The sequence below is a fragment of the Pan paniscus genome, chromosome 18, assembly GCF_029289425.2.
Source record: "Pan paniscus chromosome 18, NHGRI_mPanPan1-v2.0_pri, whole genome shotgun sequence".
Taxonomy (NCBI): domain Eukaryota; kingdom Metazoa; phylum Chordata; class Mammalia; order Primates; family Hominidae; genus Pan; species Pan paniscus.
Window position 1 is genome coordinate 94849376 of NC_073267.2, and position 15632 is coordinate 94865007.

General features: G+C 54.1%; 1 protein-coding gene across 2 annotated transcripts; it reads right to left on the minus strand.

The window, feature by feature from the left end:
• Nucleotides 1–1170: 1170 nt before the first annotated feature.
• On the minus strand, nt 1171–15390 carry CIBAR2 (CBY1 interacting BAR domain containing 2). 2 transcript variants are annotated; one of them, XM_034940849.3, is made up of 9 exons: nt 15115–15390; nt 13011–13245; nt 10810–10878; nt 10625–10726; nt 10444–10449; nt 8110–8214; nt 5014–5127; nt 2932–3033; nt 1171–1489 (listed from the first exon to the last, which is right to left on the minus strand). In XM_034940849.3, the coding sequence occupies exons 1-9, from the start codon at nt 15132–15134 to the stop codon at nt 1343–1345; spliced, it is 900 nt and encodes a 299-aa protein (XP_034796740.3). In that variant the 5' UTR covers nt 15135–15390; the 3' UTR covers nt 1171–1342. The 2 variants fall into 2 exon arrangements, with proteins under 2 accessions (XP_034796740.3, XP_003820905.4); XM_003820857.6 differs by having other exon boundaries at nt 1366–2147.
• Nucleotides 15391–15632: the final 242 nt, after the last annotated feature.

Genomic DNA, 15632 nt, shown 5'->3' on the forward strand with positions numbered 1-15632 from the left:
GTGTGGCCTTGAGGGATAGAGATGGCCACACTCATGGGAAGCACGGAAGCCAGTTTTTTTTGTTTGCTTGTTTGTTTTTTGAGACGGAGTTTTGCTTTTGTTGCCCAGGCTGGAGTGCTGTGGCACGATCTCGGCTCACTGCAACCTCTGCCCTGCTGGTTCGAGCGATTTTCCTGCCTCAGCCTCCCGAGTACCTGGGATTACAGGCGCAAGCCACCACGCCTGGCTAATTTTTTGTATATTTGGTAGAGATAAGGTTTCACCGTGTTGGCCAGGCTGGTCTCAAACTCCAGACCTCAGGTGATCCACCTGCCTCGGCCTCCCAAAGCGCTGGGATTACAGGTGTGAGCCTCCGTGCCCGGCCACGGAAGCCAGTTCTAGGACCCAGACATCTCCACCAAGCCTCAATGTCACCAAGTCGTGCCAGGCTGGGAGGAGCGGGCTCATCTCGGCTGCCCTCAGAGACGGTTCAGAGGATTAGCTCCCCGGCTGTGCACCAGGGGCCCCAGCAGACAGCCCCCCAGTCCACACACCCCAACCCTCTCTACACTTTCATCCCCCTGTGACCTCTGTGGACTTCTGTGACAATCTTTGTCCCAAGAGCATCCCTGCACATCACGTCCATGTGTTACGGGCTGAATTTTGCCCCCAAAGGTCTATGTTGAAGTCCTACCCGCCCCCCTACTTCAGAATGTGACCTTATTTGGAAATGGGGTCCTTGCTGATATAATTAGTCAAGATGAGGCCATCCTGGAGTGAGGTGGGCCTCTGATGATGGGCGTCCTTTATAGGAGGGGGAGGTGTGGACACAGGCTCAAGTGCACACTGGGAGAACACCACATGAAGAGGAAGGCAGGGCCCGGGGGATGTGGCAACAAGCCCAGGCGTGCCAAGGACAGGAGCCACTGGAAGCTGGAGGGGGCCTGGGATGGGTGCTCCCTCTGAGCCTCCAAAAAGAAACAGCCCTACTGACCCCTTGCTCGCAGATTTCTGGGTTCCAGAACACAGGAGAGTGATTTTCTGTGGTTTGAGCTGCCCAGGCAGTGGTGCTTTGTCAAGGCAGCCCAGGAAAGGAAACTACTGTGCTTGCAACATGAACACAGGGGCAGGCACACCCCACCCGAGCCCCCGGACTAAAGGCAGGACGAGAGAGCCGGGCTTAAGCTGAGAGTCACAGGGCATTTATTGAACACCTACTATATGCCAGGCACAGCGATCCCCCAGAGGAACCTGTGAAGTGAGTGATATTGGCCCTGTTGTACAGATGAGGAAACTGAGGCTCAGAGGACACGTGGCCTGCCTGAGGGCACACAGCAGAGCCCACCTGAGGATCCAAGGCCAGCTAAGTTCTTCTGACTGTTGTGGGCAGTTCTCTCTTATGGGGTCCCTGCCCCAGTGCCCTGAGGTCCTCCACGGGGGCCTCCTCCATGGAGTTGTCCTCACTCTCCTCCCCTTCTTTTCCTGGGCTCCATATGGTGCTCTGAGCACTCTAAATAATAATAATAAAACAACAGCAACATCAGTAATGATAATGGCAGCAACAAGTCTCGAGTGTTTGTTGCGCAACAGGCCGGGTTTTCTATGCTTCGTATAGATCTGTTCATCTGATACTCAGCACAGCCCTACACGGAGGTTACTGTTCTAAGCCACTCTGCAGGCGAGGACTCTAAGGCACAGAGAGGCTAGGAGACTTTCCCAAGGTCACACCGCCAGGAGCAGTGGGCTCGGACCAAGAAATAGCATAAAGAAAAACAATCAAAACTTCAGGAAACATTGGATACACTTACAGAAATGCAAAATGCTCTGGAAAGTCTCAGCAATAGAACTGAACAAGTAGAAGAAGGAAATTCAGAGCTTGAAGACAAGGTCTTTGAATTAACACAATCCAACAAAGACAAAGAAAAAAGAATCAGAAAATAAGAACAAAGCCTCCAGGCAGTCTGGGATTATTTTAAACGGCTTGGGATTGCACTTACCCTACGTCCTTAGAGAGAATGTCCTGGAAGCATGAGATGCCCACCCTGCCCACACACACAGTGGGCTGGCTGCCCCTTAACCACCCACTCACAGAGACTAAACCTGCCATGATTGGCATGAGGATGTTCAGGGTCTTCATTTGCCCTACTCAGCTGGACCTGCAGAGTTCCCTGCAGAAATATAAATGCACCTGATGACAGGCCTTCCTGGGACTGTAAGGTAACATCTAATGTATGTACCTAATCACCTCCCTAACCTCTGAGGAACCCTGGATTCTGGAACCCGCGGGCCCACGGGCTGGGATGGAGGTGTGGACCTGACTGGGGGCCTCTGTTTCTCAAGTGGCAATACCTCAGAGTGCCTCCAGGGAGTGCTCAGGACTCATGGCAGCCACGGCAGGGACCGTGTGGCCTACCACACTGGGTGACGTGGCTTCATTGATTCTACTTTTTTTTTTCTTTTTCTGAGACAGAGTCTCGCTCTGTAACCCGGGCTGGAGTGCAATGGTACGATCTCGGCTCACTGCAACTTCTGCCTCCTGGGCTCAAGCGATTCTCCTGCCTCAGCCTGCCAAGTAGCTGGGATTACAGGCATACACCACCACACCCGGCTAATTTTTGCTTTTTTTTTTTTTAGTAGAGATGGGGGTTTCACCATGTTGGCCAGGCTGGTCTCGAACTCCTGACCTCAAGTGATCCTCCCACCTCAGCCTCCTAAAGTGCTGGGATTATAGGCATGAGCCACCGTGCCCAGCTTCATTCTACTTCAAGGCAAAGTTCTAGTCAGACCCCTGGGCAGCCCTCCACGCTCCCACCACCCCTGCCTCCTCAGCCTCCCATTTCAAATTCGAGTTCTCAGCCACCCTCCTCTAATCCCTGGGGTTACTACCACGGGCCCCCCAGGCCGTGCAAGTCATTTTAGGTGTAACCCCCCCCCCCCCACCCACACACTCACCTGGCTGGCGAGAGACTGAAGAACAGATGGAGAGGGGTTGGTGTTGGCAAGCAGCTGAGTGTCATAATGCCCATAAACTCCTTGCATCTTGGCTCTAAAATCCTGCCGGGGAGAGACCAGGGTGGGTCGGATCCAATGGGAAAACACAGCGTGGGTTGGGGGAGTGGGATGGAAAGACGGCGGGGACGAGAAAGCCCGAGACAGCTAATGTTCGTGGAACTCCACAGTCCTCTCCGGGAGCTTCCTGTTTCTTATTTCACATAATCTACAGCAGCCCGGTGAGTGGGCATTATCACCCCATTTTACAGATGGGAGAGGCCCAGAGAGGCCAGGTAACATGACCATCATCACACAGGAAAACAGCTGGATTCGAGATCCCCCTTTCCCCTAAAAAGAATATTGTGAAGTGAGTGAATGCGAGAGAGCCCCTCTGACCTGCATCAAACCTCTCATGGTAGTTTTAAGGCTTACTGGTAACTCAGGTGATCTGATGCTTCCCCCATCAGGAGCTGGAATCAAACTCCTCTCCCCTTGAATACAGGCAGCCTCAGAGATTCACTTCTAACAAATGGAATATGGCAAAGCCACACTAGGTTACTGCTGAAGTTAGGTCATAAAAGGTGATTGAGTGCCGGGCGCGGTGGCTCACACCTGTAATCCCAGCACTTTGGGAGGCCGAGGCAGGCAGATCACGAGGTCAGGAGATCGAGACCATCCTGGCTAACACAGTGAAACCCCGTCTCTACTAAAAATACATAACATTAGCTGGGCGTGATGGAGGGCGCCTGTAGTCCCAGCTACTCGGGAGGCGGAGGCAGGAGAATGGTGTGAACCCGGGAGGCGGAGCTTGCAGTGAGCCGAGATAGTGCCACTGCACTCCAGCCTGGGTGACGCAGCGAGACTCCGTCTCAAAAAAAAAAAAAAAAAACTGGTGACACTCCCTCTTGGAACCAGCTGCTGTGAGGAAGCCCAGGCCCCATGGAAAAGCCGTAGGCAGCCACTGTGGCCGTAGACCCCGAGGAAGACCCAGGGATGGCAGGCTTTGTGGGGTGTAGCTCACACAGTTGCCTGGGGCTCCACGCCCAGAAGGACCCTGTGCTTGGCTTAGCACTCTGATGCTGCTGTCATGAAGATCTTAGTAATTGTTGATGCGCCCCACATTTTCATTTTGCAGTGGGCCCTGCAAATCTCGTGGCCTGTCCTGTGCTCAGATGACAGCCACCTTCTGCTAGACAAGAGGGAGGAAAGCTAAGAAAAGACAGCCCCGGCCTCTGACCAATGGCAGCCACATGAAGCCTCCACCTGAGAACTGCCCAGGTAAGCCCCATGAACTCCAGACCCACAGAAAAGAATCATGATAACTGATTGTTGCTTTACAATACTAGGCTTGCGGAAGGGTGTTACAGATAACGCAAACAGCTCATTCTAGATTTTAACCAGATCAGATGGGGATAAAAAGCACTTCTTTCTATTTCAAAACTACATCAAGCATCGGCCAGGAAATGCTTTTTATTGTTGTTGATCCATTTGTGTGTTTTTTTTGTTTTTTTTTTTTTTTGATGGAGTCTTGCTCTGTCGCCCAGGCTGGAGTGCAGTGGCACGATCTCGGCTCACTGCAACCTCCAACTCCCGGGTTCAAGCGATTCTCCTGCCTCAGCCTCCCGAGTAGCTGGGATTGCAGGTGCCCACCACCACGCCTGGCTAATTTTGTATTTTAGTAGAGACAGAATTTCACAATGTTGGCCAGCCTGGCCTCGAACTCCTGACCTCAGGTGATCCGCCCACCTCGGCCTCCCAAAGTGCTGGGATTACGGGCGTGAACCACCATGCCCCCGCCGACCCATTTGTTTTTAAACACCCCAGTGATGATGAATATGTTGATGTTCCAAATAGCGTTAAGAAAAATTATCCTCACTTTGGCACCCACCCAGGGGCAGATATTGACAACGCTTCATCAGCATGAGTCTTCAAAGTTAGAAAAGTTGTGAAATGTTACCAACAAAAACGACTTCTATCAAGACAAAACCAAAATGAAACTCTGCCCCACTCCACCATATAGGAAATGGGGTGTCTGTGACTCACCAGTAGGTCCCTCTCCAGGTCATACTTCTCCAGGGTCTGGAAGGCGCTAGAATACACCTCCACCGCTTTGGCATGGAAAACCATCTCAATAGTTACAAAGTCACAAAAAAATTTCTGTGGGGAGAGAAACCCAAAGAATGTAAGCATCGCAGTGAGAAAGAGCCCAGGGAAGCCTGGGATGCAGGCAGATGGGGTGGGGGTGAGGAGGGCTGTCCGTGTGGGGACAGGCCCCAGGTGGGGAGTTTCGACATGTTATTTTAAACTTATTTTTCTTTCATAGAGAACACATTTGCATGGTTCAAAAATCAAAACTATTGGTCAGGCACAGTGGCTAATGCCTGTAATCTCAGTACTTTGGGAGGCTGAGTCAGGAGGATCACTTGAGCCCAGGAGTTCAAGACCAGCCTGGGCAACATGGTGAAATCCTGTCTCTACTAAGTACGTAAGTAAATAAATAAATAAATATAAAGTATGCCAAAGTGTCAACTGAGGAGACATGCTCTCCATCCTCCGTCCTGTTCCCTTCTTTCACTTCCCCTCTGCCTCCTGAGATCACGCTGAGAAGTTTCTGTGTATTCCCGCCTTGTTTCCTTCGATAAGCCAGTATTCTCTTCTCTTCTCCCTTTTTCACTCTCGTCTGAGCTTGCTTTTCCCCTGCTAACAATCGGTCCTGGAGATCTCTTCACAGGAGGCTTTTTTTTTTTTTGAGATGGAGTCTCCCTCTGTCACCCAAGCTGGAGTGAAGTGGTGTGATCTCGGCTCACTGCAATCTCCGCCTCCCAGGTTCAAGCGATTCTCCTGCCTCAGCCTCCTGAATAGCTGGGATTACAGACGTGTGCCACCACGCCTGGCTAATTTTTGTATTTTTTAGTAGGGACAGGGTTTCACCATGTTGGCCAGGATGGTCTCGAACTCCTGACCTCAAGTGATCCGCAGGAGGGCTCCACTTTCATGAATGGGATTAGTGCCCTTGTAAAACAGACTGGAGGGAGCTTTTCTGCCACTTCTGCCACATGCGGACTCATAGCAGGCACCAGCCATGGGGAACAGGCCCTCCTCGGATGCTGAATCTGCTGGAGCCTCGGTCTTGGACTCCCCAGCCTCCAACACCGTGAGAAATAAACTTCTGTTGTTTATAAATCACCCAGCTTAAAGTATTGTGTTGGCGCAGGCTGGATGGACTAAGACAGGTGGTGATGATTAGCTCAAGTTCTTGCTTTTATCTCTTTTGAAATGTGAAGGGCTTTCAAGGCATGGTTTGGATTCACATCTCTTACAAATTTAATCCCAGAACTTGAAAGCACTCCCACTTTTAAACTGTGCTTCTGTTGGCCCCTGACCTGGAGAACCGTGTGGTCCATGCTCTCTGGTGCTGCCCACCCAGCCCCAGACACATCAGGTGCTGAATAATGTCTGCCCACTGTTTCAGGTCCTCCTTGCCATGTAGGCAGCGTGAGCACTAATCACTGACGCTTCATTCCCTTGTGCATTCATTCATGCAGGCATTCACTCATTCGTTCATTCCACAAGCATTTACTGAATACCCACTAGGTGCCAGGCCCTGGACCCTGTGGCTGGGATCCGGCAGGGGTCCTGTCCTGTAGCACTGACATGCAGTGTGTCACACAGTGACCTCACAGGCTTCTCTGCTCCACGACGTGATGAATGTGATGGATGGCACACAGCACACCACAGACCACATGATCCATCCATCTCCTCCTGCCCCAACGGTGTCAACTCCGTGAGCTCAGGGACCTTGTTTGTTGGGCATGGTGTACCCAGCATCAGGCACAGCACCTGGCACGCAGTAGGTGTGCATTCCACACTTGTTAAAGTAACATGTGAATTGAATACACAATTAACCATTCCACCTGGGATGGCAGCCCCGTGGGAGCAGAGTAGGGTGTATAAACAAGGGGCCTGACCAGTCTTGGGTCCGGGTGACTTTCCCCAAAGAATGAGGTTGAAGCCGAAGGAGAAGGAGTCACCGACTGGACGCAGATCAAGGCACAACCCTGCAAAGGCCTCGGGTAGGAATGGGCTCTGTGCACTGGAGCTTGGAGTGCCACGGGCAGGATGAGGCCGCAGGCCTGAGCCAGGGCTTCAGGAGCCTGGAAGGGATTTTGGTTCTAATCCTTAGAACAAGGGGAGCCACCAGAGGGTACTCAGCCCAGCGATGATGAATTGGACCTGCCTTTTAAGAGATCCCTGGGGTAGGCGCGGTGGGTCACACCTATAATCCCAGCACTTTAGGAGGCCAAGGTGGGTGGATCAGTTGAGGTCAGGAGTTCGAGACCAGCCTGGCCAACATGGTGAGACCACCTCCCCCACTCTCTACTAAAAATACAAAAATTAGCTGGGCGTGGTGGTACATGCCTATAATCTCAGCTACTTGGGAGGCTGAGGCAGGAGAATCACTTAAACCCGGGAGGCGAAGGTTGCAGTGAGTGGAGATCATACCATTGCACTCCAGCCTGGGCAACCAAGTGAGACTCCATCTAAAAAAAATAAAATAAAATAAAATCCCCAGGGTGGTGTGCACCTTTGGAGAATGGACTAGCGAGGGCTCAAGAGCTGGGGAAGGAATCTCTGCGATCAGCTAGTCCCGAAAGACCCCGCCTCTCTGAGCTCCTTTTGTAAGAGCTGGGGCTCTGGGGCGCTGGGGTGGGGATCTGGGTGGCAGGAGGAAGGCACCCACACCCAGCTGCTGGGCCTTAACGTGGCTTGTTCAGGGAGGGGGTTTAGAGCTGTGAGGAGAAAAAGAGGTTAGAGCCATCCTGTGTGGAGAGGAAGTGGGGAGTGTGTGTGGAGGCAGACAAACTCTTCCTGGCTAGGAGCTGGACCTAGGGCCACCCAGTGGCTTCCGGCTGTGCTGGGACAGCTGCCCTGAGCACCAGCCTCTGATGCCCTGTGGCTAGGATTAACTGTGCCGGGAGCCTGTGTGGGCATAATCTCACTCACGCCTGCCAGTGCTCACACGTGTACACAGACCCATACACACTCATACTGATGCATGCACATAGACACGTGTACACACGTGCATGCACACACACAAGGCAGCCCAGGGCACCTCCCATCCCGGCCAACCACCCTCACCTGCAGGTCCTTGAGCTTCTGCCTCTGGAAGGCATCCACAGTCTCCTCCAGGTGGAGGGTGGTGCGGCTGGAGTCCACAGCGGCCCTCTGCACTCTGGTCTCTGCCTGGCCCCAGGGACACAAGAGGTAGAAAGTGTCATGGGGGTGCTTCTGGCCCTTAGACACCTTTCTGAATCACTCTGTCTCTAAACCCTTCTCTCAGGCCAGTTCTCCTGCCTCAAGGGACGTTTCTTGCTAATTTGGTCATCAAAGGAATGGCTGAGTAGGACCCCGGCTGAAGGAGCAGTCACTGGAGTGAGACACACCTGCTTGCTAGCTGTGTGACCTCAGGCAAGTCACTTACCCTCTCTGAGCCTCAATTTCCATGCTTGTAAACAGAAGACAGTAATGAGACTTGCTTAGCAGGGCTGTTGTAAAAATTAAACAGCAGCACCTGCTGAGCCCTTAGGACAGGTGCTCCACGTTCATTGATAATTAATTTCTGCATGAGAAACACATTTAGGTAATTAACTCTTTCGTTCCTTTGATCAACATCTATAGACGCTTACTCCATGCCAAGCCCAGACATGAAGAATCTGGCTTTTAGAGTCAAACACCTTGGAGCTGCGTTTGAAATTTGCCACTTAACTGCCTGTGTGACCTTGGGTAAGTCACCTTTCTTGGTTTCAGATTCCTCTTTAAAATGGGGACTTAAAACCACCTTCGTGTTTGTGAAACGCCTGAGATGGGAAGAGACAGCTGGGGGCTGGCATCTAGGAAGCCCTCAGGAAAGAAGGGAAAGCTGTTGTCACTCAAACAAATGGCTGCAGAGACGGTGGGTGACCCAGGTATGATCCAGGATAGAATCCGGAGGTGCTCGGGCAGGGCTGTGACCCGCATTCGTGTAGGTCAGGACTCCCCACGCTGGGCACTAGTGTCCGGGGCACTGTGGGAGGTTTAGCAGCACCCCTGGCAGCATCTTCCCACTGGATGCCAGGTGGTAGGTAGGATAACGGCCCCCCAGAGATGTCTACATCCTAATCCCTGGCACCTGTCAATATGCCCCTTCCAAGGCAACGGGGAGTTAGGGTAGCAGGTGGAATGAAGGTTGCTAATCAGCCGTCCTTGCCATGGGAGATGATCCTGGATTATCTGCTACAAGCAGTGCAATCAAAGGGTCCTTTCAAGTGGAAGAGGGAGACGGGCAGGTCAGGGGAAAGATGTGACTACAGAGGGAAGGTGCAGGCTGCCAGCTTGAAGACAGGGGAGGGGCCATGAGCCAAGGGATGTGCGTGGCCTCTGGAAGCTGGAAAAGGCGAGGGTGCAGACTCTCCCTGGAACTTCCAGAAGGAACCAGCCCTTTCCACACCTTGATTTGGCCCAGTGGGCCCACGGTGAACCTCTAACCTCCTGAACGGTGAGAGTCCGTCGTCATTTTTCACAACAGTGGGAAGAACTTAACACATTCTAGCAGAGCTCTCCAATCGTGAGCCAGAAACATCGCCAGAGAGTGAAATGCCCCCAGGTGAGGACCGCTGACTTAGCTCCATCAAGGGGCACTCTTTGTGGCTGGGCCTGTAATCCCAGCATTTTGGAGGCCTGAGGCAGGTGGATCACCTGAGGTCAGGAGTTCAAGACCAGCCTGGCCAACATGGCAAAACCCCGTCTCTGCTAAAAATATAAAAATTAGCCAGGCACAGTGGTGGGCACCTGTAATCCCAGCTGTTGGGGAGGGTGAGGTAGGAGAATCGCTTGAACCCTGGAGGCGGAGGTTGCAGTGAGCCGAGACTCTGCCACTTGCCCTCCAGCCTGGGCAACAGAGCGAGACTCTGTCTCTCAAAAAAAAAGGGGGGGCACTCATTGGATGAGGTCACACACTCAGTCACAAATCAGTTACACATACAGCAGCGGTGACTAGCCCTCCTCCAGCTCTCACTCTACCTCCCGGCCCCTGCATCTTTCCCACGGGGCAGGACAGTATGACAGACAGCATGCGGGGTCCCTTCCACCTGCTGTGCCCCACGAGCTCCCATAACTGCGTCTCTGTGAGCCCTGGTTTCCTCCTGTAGACAATGGCGATGAGGCTAGCAGTGCCCACCTGATGTGAGCATTAAACAAGTAACTGGCAGGGAAACCGAGGCCCATGGAGGGAGTGATGCTGTCAACGATGGGACAGAGCCCAGGTCTCCAGACCCCCAGAGCCCCTTTTTACTGGTAACTTTGGCTTTTCCATCCTAAGCGCAAGGTCCTGCACACACCTGCTTCAGCCCCGGTAAAGTCTACCTGGCCGTTTTGTGAGGTCGTGTATTTCCTACGTGTGATTCTGCCTGCCCCAGACAGACATGTGACACTCACCTGGGACTGAAAAACGTGCTGTTAAGGAACCAGGTTAAGCCCAGGCAGCCCCGTTGGGGGGTGGTCCGCCCCCTTCACAGCCCCTGCCCAGCGGGCCCAGGCAAAGAAAACCTCAGAAGACATCAGTGTGAGTGGACACCCTGGCCCGGCAGCCCCAGGCCCCACTTCCAGGGAAGGATACGATCATTTGCTGATCCGAGGGTGACTTCTGCCTCAGTTTCTCCAGTTTTTCCAGTTGTTTGATCTCATGATTTTGGACATGTTTGAATTTCTTGATCTCAGCCTGCAGAAAAGGAGGAGGGTTGTTTCCTGGGAGCCCACAGGGCAAGACAGGGACGCCACCCACGCCGAGATGCCCCGGCTCACCCGTGTCTGCTTGATCTGTGCCCCGTAGAGCTTCAGGGGGTTGACCACCTTGGTCTCCAGCCTCTCGACCTGGGGGAGCGGGGACACCAGGGGATCTGAGCGAAGGGCACAGGGTGCTGCCTGCCTCCAGCCTGGGCATATAAAGCAGAGCTCGCACCCGGGAGCCGCGTGTCCAGAGCTGTGCGGGGGGAGGTGGAGCGCGAGGTGCCCTCCCTCTTCCCGGTGTGTTGGAGGCACGGAGCTGGGTTCAGGGCCCGGCTCTGCCTCCCGAGGGCTCCAGCAACGCATTCAGTCTCTCAAAGCCTCATTGCCTCACCTGTCAAATGAGGTCATGGATGCACCCACCAGGGTTTCAGGACAGTAGGAAGATGGTGCCTGGCCCAGAACTCAGGGAGTGTCATCACTGAGGAGGGCAGGACAGGCCCCTGGTGTGTGCTCAGTCTCTCTACACGACAGCCCTGGCCCCGTCTCCCAACTGCCACACAGGGTGGCGATGACAAACCCACTTTGCGGATGAGAAAACTGAGCCTTGCTTTGGGGACAAGACTTTATTGAGAGTCACAGTGGGGCTGGGCGCGATGGCTCATGCCTGTAATCCCAGCACTTTGGGAGGCCGAGGCGGGCAGATCACCTGAGGTCGGGAGTTAAAGACCAGCCTGGCCAACATGGTGAAACCCCGTCTCTACTAAAAATACAAAAAATTAGTTGGGCATGGTGGTGCATGCCTCTAGTCCCAGCTGCTTGGGAGGCTGAGGCAGGAGAATCGCTTGAACCTGCAAGGCTGGAGGTTGCAGTGAGCTGAGATTGTGACACTTCACTCCAGCCTGGGCAACAGAGCGAGACTCCATCTCAGAAAACAAAAAACAACAAAAAACTAAAGCAGCCTCTTGCCAATTTTACAATCGGGAATGTCTTTGGGAGGGCCAGGAGCCGTCTCTGTGAACGCGTAGACATCAAGGAAGATGGCACCCTGTCTCCTGGTGCCCTGGTCTTCCTCCGGTCTCCGTGGGAGTTTAGTGTAGGCTCCTGGCTCCAAGCTCTGCCACCTGCTTGTCACAGAGCCGTGAGAAGTTTTATTTTTCCTTTGGTTAAAGGTAATTAACTAGGCCAGGCATGGTGGCTCACGCCTGTAATCCCAGCACTTTGGGTGGCTGAGGTGGGAGGACAGCTTGACCCCAGGAGTTCAAGACCAGCCTGGGCCACATGGCGAAACCCCATCTCTTAAAAATTTTTTTTTAATAAAATAAAGATAATTAGCTAGTACAGGTGGCTACCCCGTTACCAGGTGAAACTAGGATGTACTGGTGAGAAATGGGGTTGTCAAGGCCTCTTACTGGGGGACAGTTGTCATCTGTCTTGAGAACATGGGCACCGTGGGTTGTGTCTGCCTGCCTGGAGAAGAGAGTGCCGTTTCTGTCTGTGAGATCTTTCTTGGACTGCCCATGACATGCGTTGCTATCTGGTTTAAAGCTTACTCAATTGTAAAGCTGTTCCATTCTTTGTTTTTTGGTATTTTTTGAGATAAAGTCTCGTACTGTCTCCCAGGCTAGAGTGCAGAGGCACGATCATGGCCCCAGCCTCGACCTTCCAGGCTCAAATGATCCTCCTATCTCAGCCTTCTGAGTAGCTGGGACCACAGCTGCTTATTTATTTATTTTAGAGATGGAGTCTTGCTATGTTGCCTAGGCTGATCTTAAACTCCTGGGCTCAGACAGTCTGTCCACCTAGGCCTCCCAGAGTGCTGAGATTACAGGTGTGAGCACCTGGCCCTTTTTTATTCTTTTCTACAATTCATGGTGAGGATTTTTCTGGGCTGGCAGGAATTTCTATTTTTAATTATTTCCTAAACACCCTGCAGCCTCCTTGCCCCTGACTCCCCGCCAGGATTTCTGTTCCTTCTCGCGGCCCTCATAGGCCTTGGATGTGTCTCCTTCAGGGGTTCATGGAGCCCCCAGGGCTGGCTTCCTGGGTTTCCTTGCTTTGTTGACCCTTCATCCGACTCAGCAAAGCCTCCTAGGCTCTCAATCCTGCAGGTGGAGGGTGACCCTGGAAAGGGTGTAAGTGTCCATTGTCGGTGGATGTCTCTGGAGACACACCCATTGGCTGTGGCCACAGCAGGGCTCCTGCAGCCCTCAGGCCTGACCTTGGCATTGGAGCCTGGGTACCCCTCAGCATCCCAGACCCGGGCCGGCAGCACTCACCTGGGCCTGCCGGTAATCCTGCACTTTGGCCAGGTCCTCAGCGAAGCCCCTCATGGTGGCCCGCAGCTCGGGGTTCTCGGAGTTGGCAAAGTCGATGAGCTGCTTGACCAGCTGGTCCGTCTTGTCCCGCAGTCGGGCCGTCTTGCGCGTGTAGGCGGCCAGCAGCGAGCAGAACTGCCCAAAGTACTTCTCGGTGTTGGCCACGATATTCTCCATCACCCTCACCTGGCTGTCCCTGTGGAGGCGGGGACCTGAGCAGCCATTCTGGGCAGAGATGCAGGGCCCCGGTCATGCCAAGAGCAGACAATAGCTATGAAAACAGGATCTGCCACCAGCCGGCCTCTGGTGTGGCACGCACATGCCACAGGCTGTCACTCAAGGTGGCAGCATCATGGCCATTGAGGCTGATGAGGGGGATCTGCCTGGGCTGGTCAGTAGTGGGCAGGAATATAAACGCGGGCTTGGCTGCAGACCTGGCCTTTTTTTTTTTTTTTTTGAGACAGAGTCTTGCTCTGTCACCCAGGCTGGAGTGCAGTGGTATGATCTTGGCTTACTGCAACCTCTGCCTCCTGGTTTCAAGTAATTCTCCTGCCTCAGCCTCCTGAGTAGCTGGGATTACAGGCGCCTGCCACCATGCCTGGCTAATTTTTGTATTTTTAGTAGAGACAGGGTTTCACCATGTTGGCCAGGCTGGTCTTGAACTCCTGACCTCAGGTGATCTGCCTGCCTTGGCTTCCCAAAGTGCTGGGATGACAGGCATGAGCCACCACATTCGGCCCCGACTCACCTTTAAGGGCTCCCAATCCGGCGCCCCCCCGCAGCAGGTGCGCGATGACTGATCCACCGCATTCAGGCTTCTAAGACAGCCAGGGAGGTCTGGCCTCTCCTGGGCCTCCTCACGCCCTCTCCTTTCCCTCATCCCCAGCGTGTAACTGTCCCTGCCTCTCTCTCTGTGACCAAAGTCCCCCGTGCAACCCTCTCATCAAATCCCTGACTCGAGAAACGCCCTGAGGAGCAGCCCTCTGTCCCGACAGACCCTAACTCTCTTGCCACCCTCACTGCAAAACACTCCGCATGCACCGCCCTATAAGCAAGGTGCTGCTGGTATCACCATGTGAAAATGCAGTGAACTGAGGCCCAGAGAGGTGAAGCATCTTGCTACCGGTCACACAGCCAGACACAGCCTCTGTTCCCTCAGGTAGGGTCCTCACAGCCCCTGATTCAGCAGCACAGGGGTCAGAAGTCAAACACTGGGGCTCCCAGGCCCCAAACCCAGGCATGTGCACCAGAATCCCTGGGAGGGGGCCTGAGAAGCTGCGTTTTAATGACACATCCAGGCTGGGCACAGTGGCTCACGCCTGTCATCCCAGCTCTTTGGGAGGCCGAGGTGTGCAGATTGCCTGAGCTCAGGAGTTCAAGACCACCCTGGGCAACATGGTGAAACCCCGTCTCTACTAAAATACAAAAAATTAACCGGGCGTAATAGCACGCCTGTAGTCCCAGCTACTTGGGAGGCTGAGGCATGAGAATCGCTTGAGCCCAGGAGATGGAGGTTGCAGTGAGCCGAGATCGAGATTGCACCACTGCACTCCAGCTTGGGCTACAGAGTGAGAGTCCATCTCAAAAAAATAAAAGATAAAAACACATTGGTTGCTTGAGAGGTTGCCTGGAATTGGAACCTCAGAGGAAACAGGCGTGGAAATGAACGGGGCAGGGCAGGCAGGTTGTGAGAGCTGGGACGGCATGGGCCGGGGCAGTGTGGACTGGGCCTCCACGAAGGGGGAGGCCTGGTTGGGGTTGAGGTGTGATGGGGGTTTTCCAGGTGGAGGCGAGAAAGGAAAGGGGATGAATTTGACTACTCCAGATACACAGGCAGTGATGCTGGAGAAGCAGACGGAGGCCAGATTCTGGAAGCTTCTATAGTCCCAAGCCCTGTCTTCCCTGAGCTGGATGGAGGTGGAGGCGGCGTGGGAGGGAGAGCTCCCCTTACCCCCCACCCCCACCCCAAGCAGCAGGCCCTGCTGCCCTCATCTTTGTTGGTGCACCGGGCCTCAAAACCCTACTTCCACCTCCCTCGCAGCCAGGCTGGCGCTGGCCCACTCACCTGGAGAAGACGATGTTCATTGTGACCAGAGCTTTGGCTGTCCCGGTGCTGGGGAATAAGGACAGGGCCCCAGGAGTCCTGCAGGCCTGGGAGGAGCTGGGCAGGGCTGGGTGCAGCTGTGTGGCCTGGGCTCAAGGGACGCTGCCACCCGGTTGCTAGGCGATGGGGCCGCCCACGGCAGGCCCTAGGAGGAGCCGGTTGCCCGGGCAATGCCTCCCTGAGGCTGGCCTCCCCAGCCTCGTGTTGGCTCAGGGGCTGCTCAGAGAAGAGGGCACCCCACAGAGGCCCACACTCTCCCTTTGAAGATGGAGGCTCTTGTGGAATGGGGCTAGTGGCTGGGGCTCCCCAGGAGGTAGCAGGGAGAGATTTAGGAGGCTCAGGCCTGCGGGCAGCCACATGTGTGGGTCCTGCCCACTGGGCTCCTCCCTCCCTTCAGGGAAGCTGCCTGCCCCGAGCCCGCCACTGGCCTTTCTGGGGTCTAGTCTCAGGTGGGCGGGACATGGAAAAGCTCAGGTGGG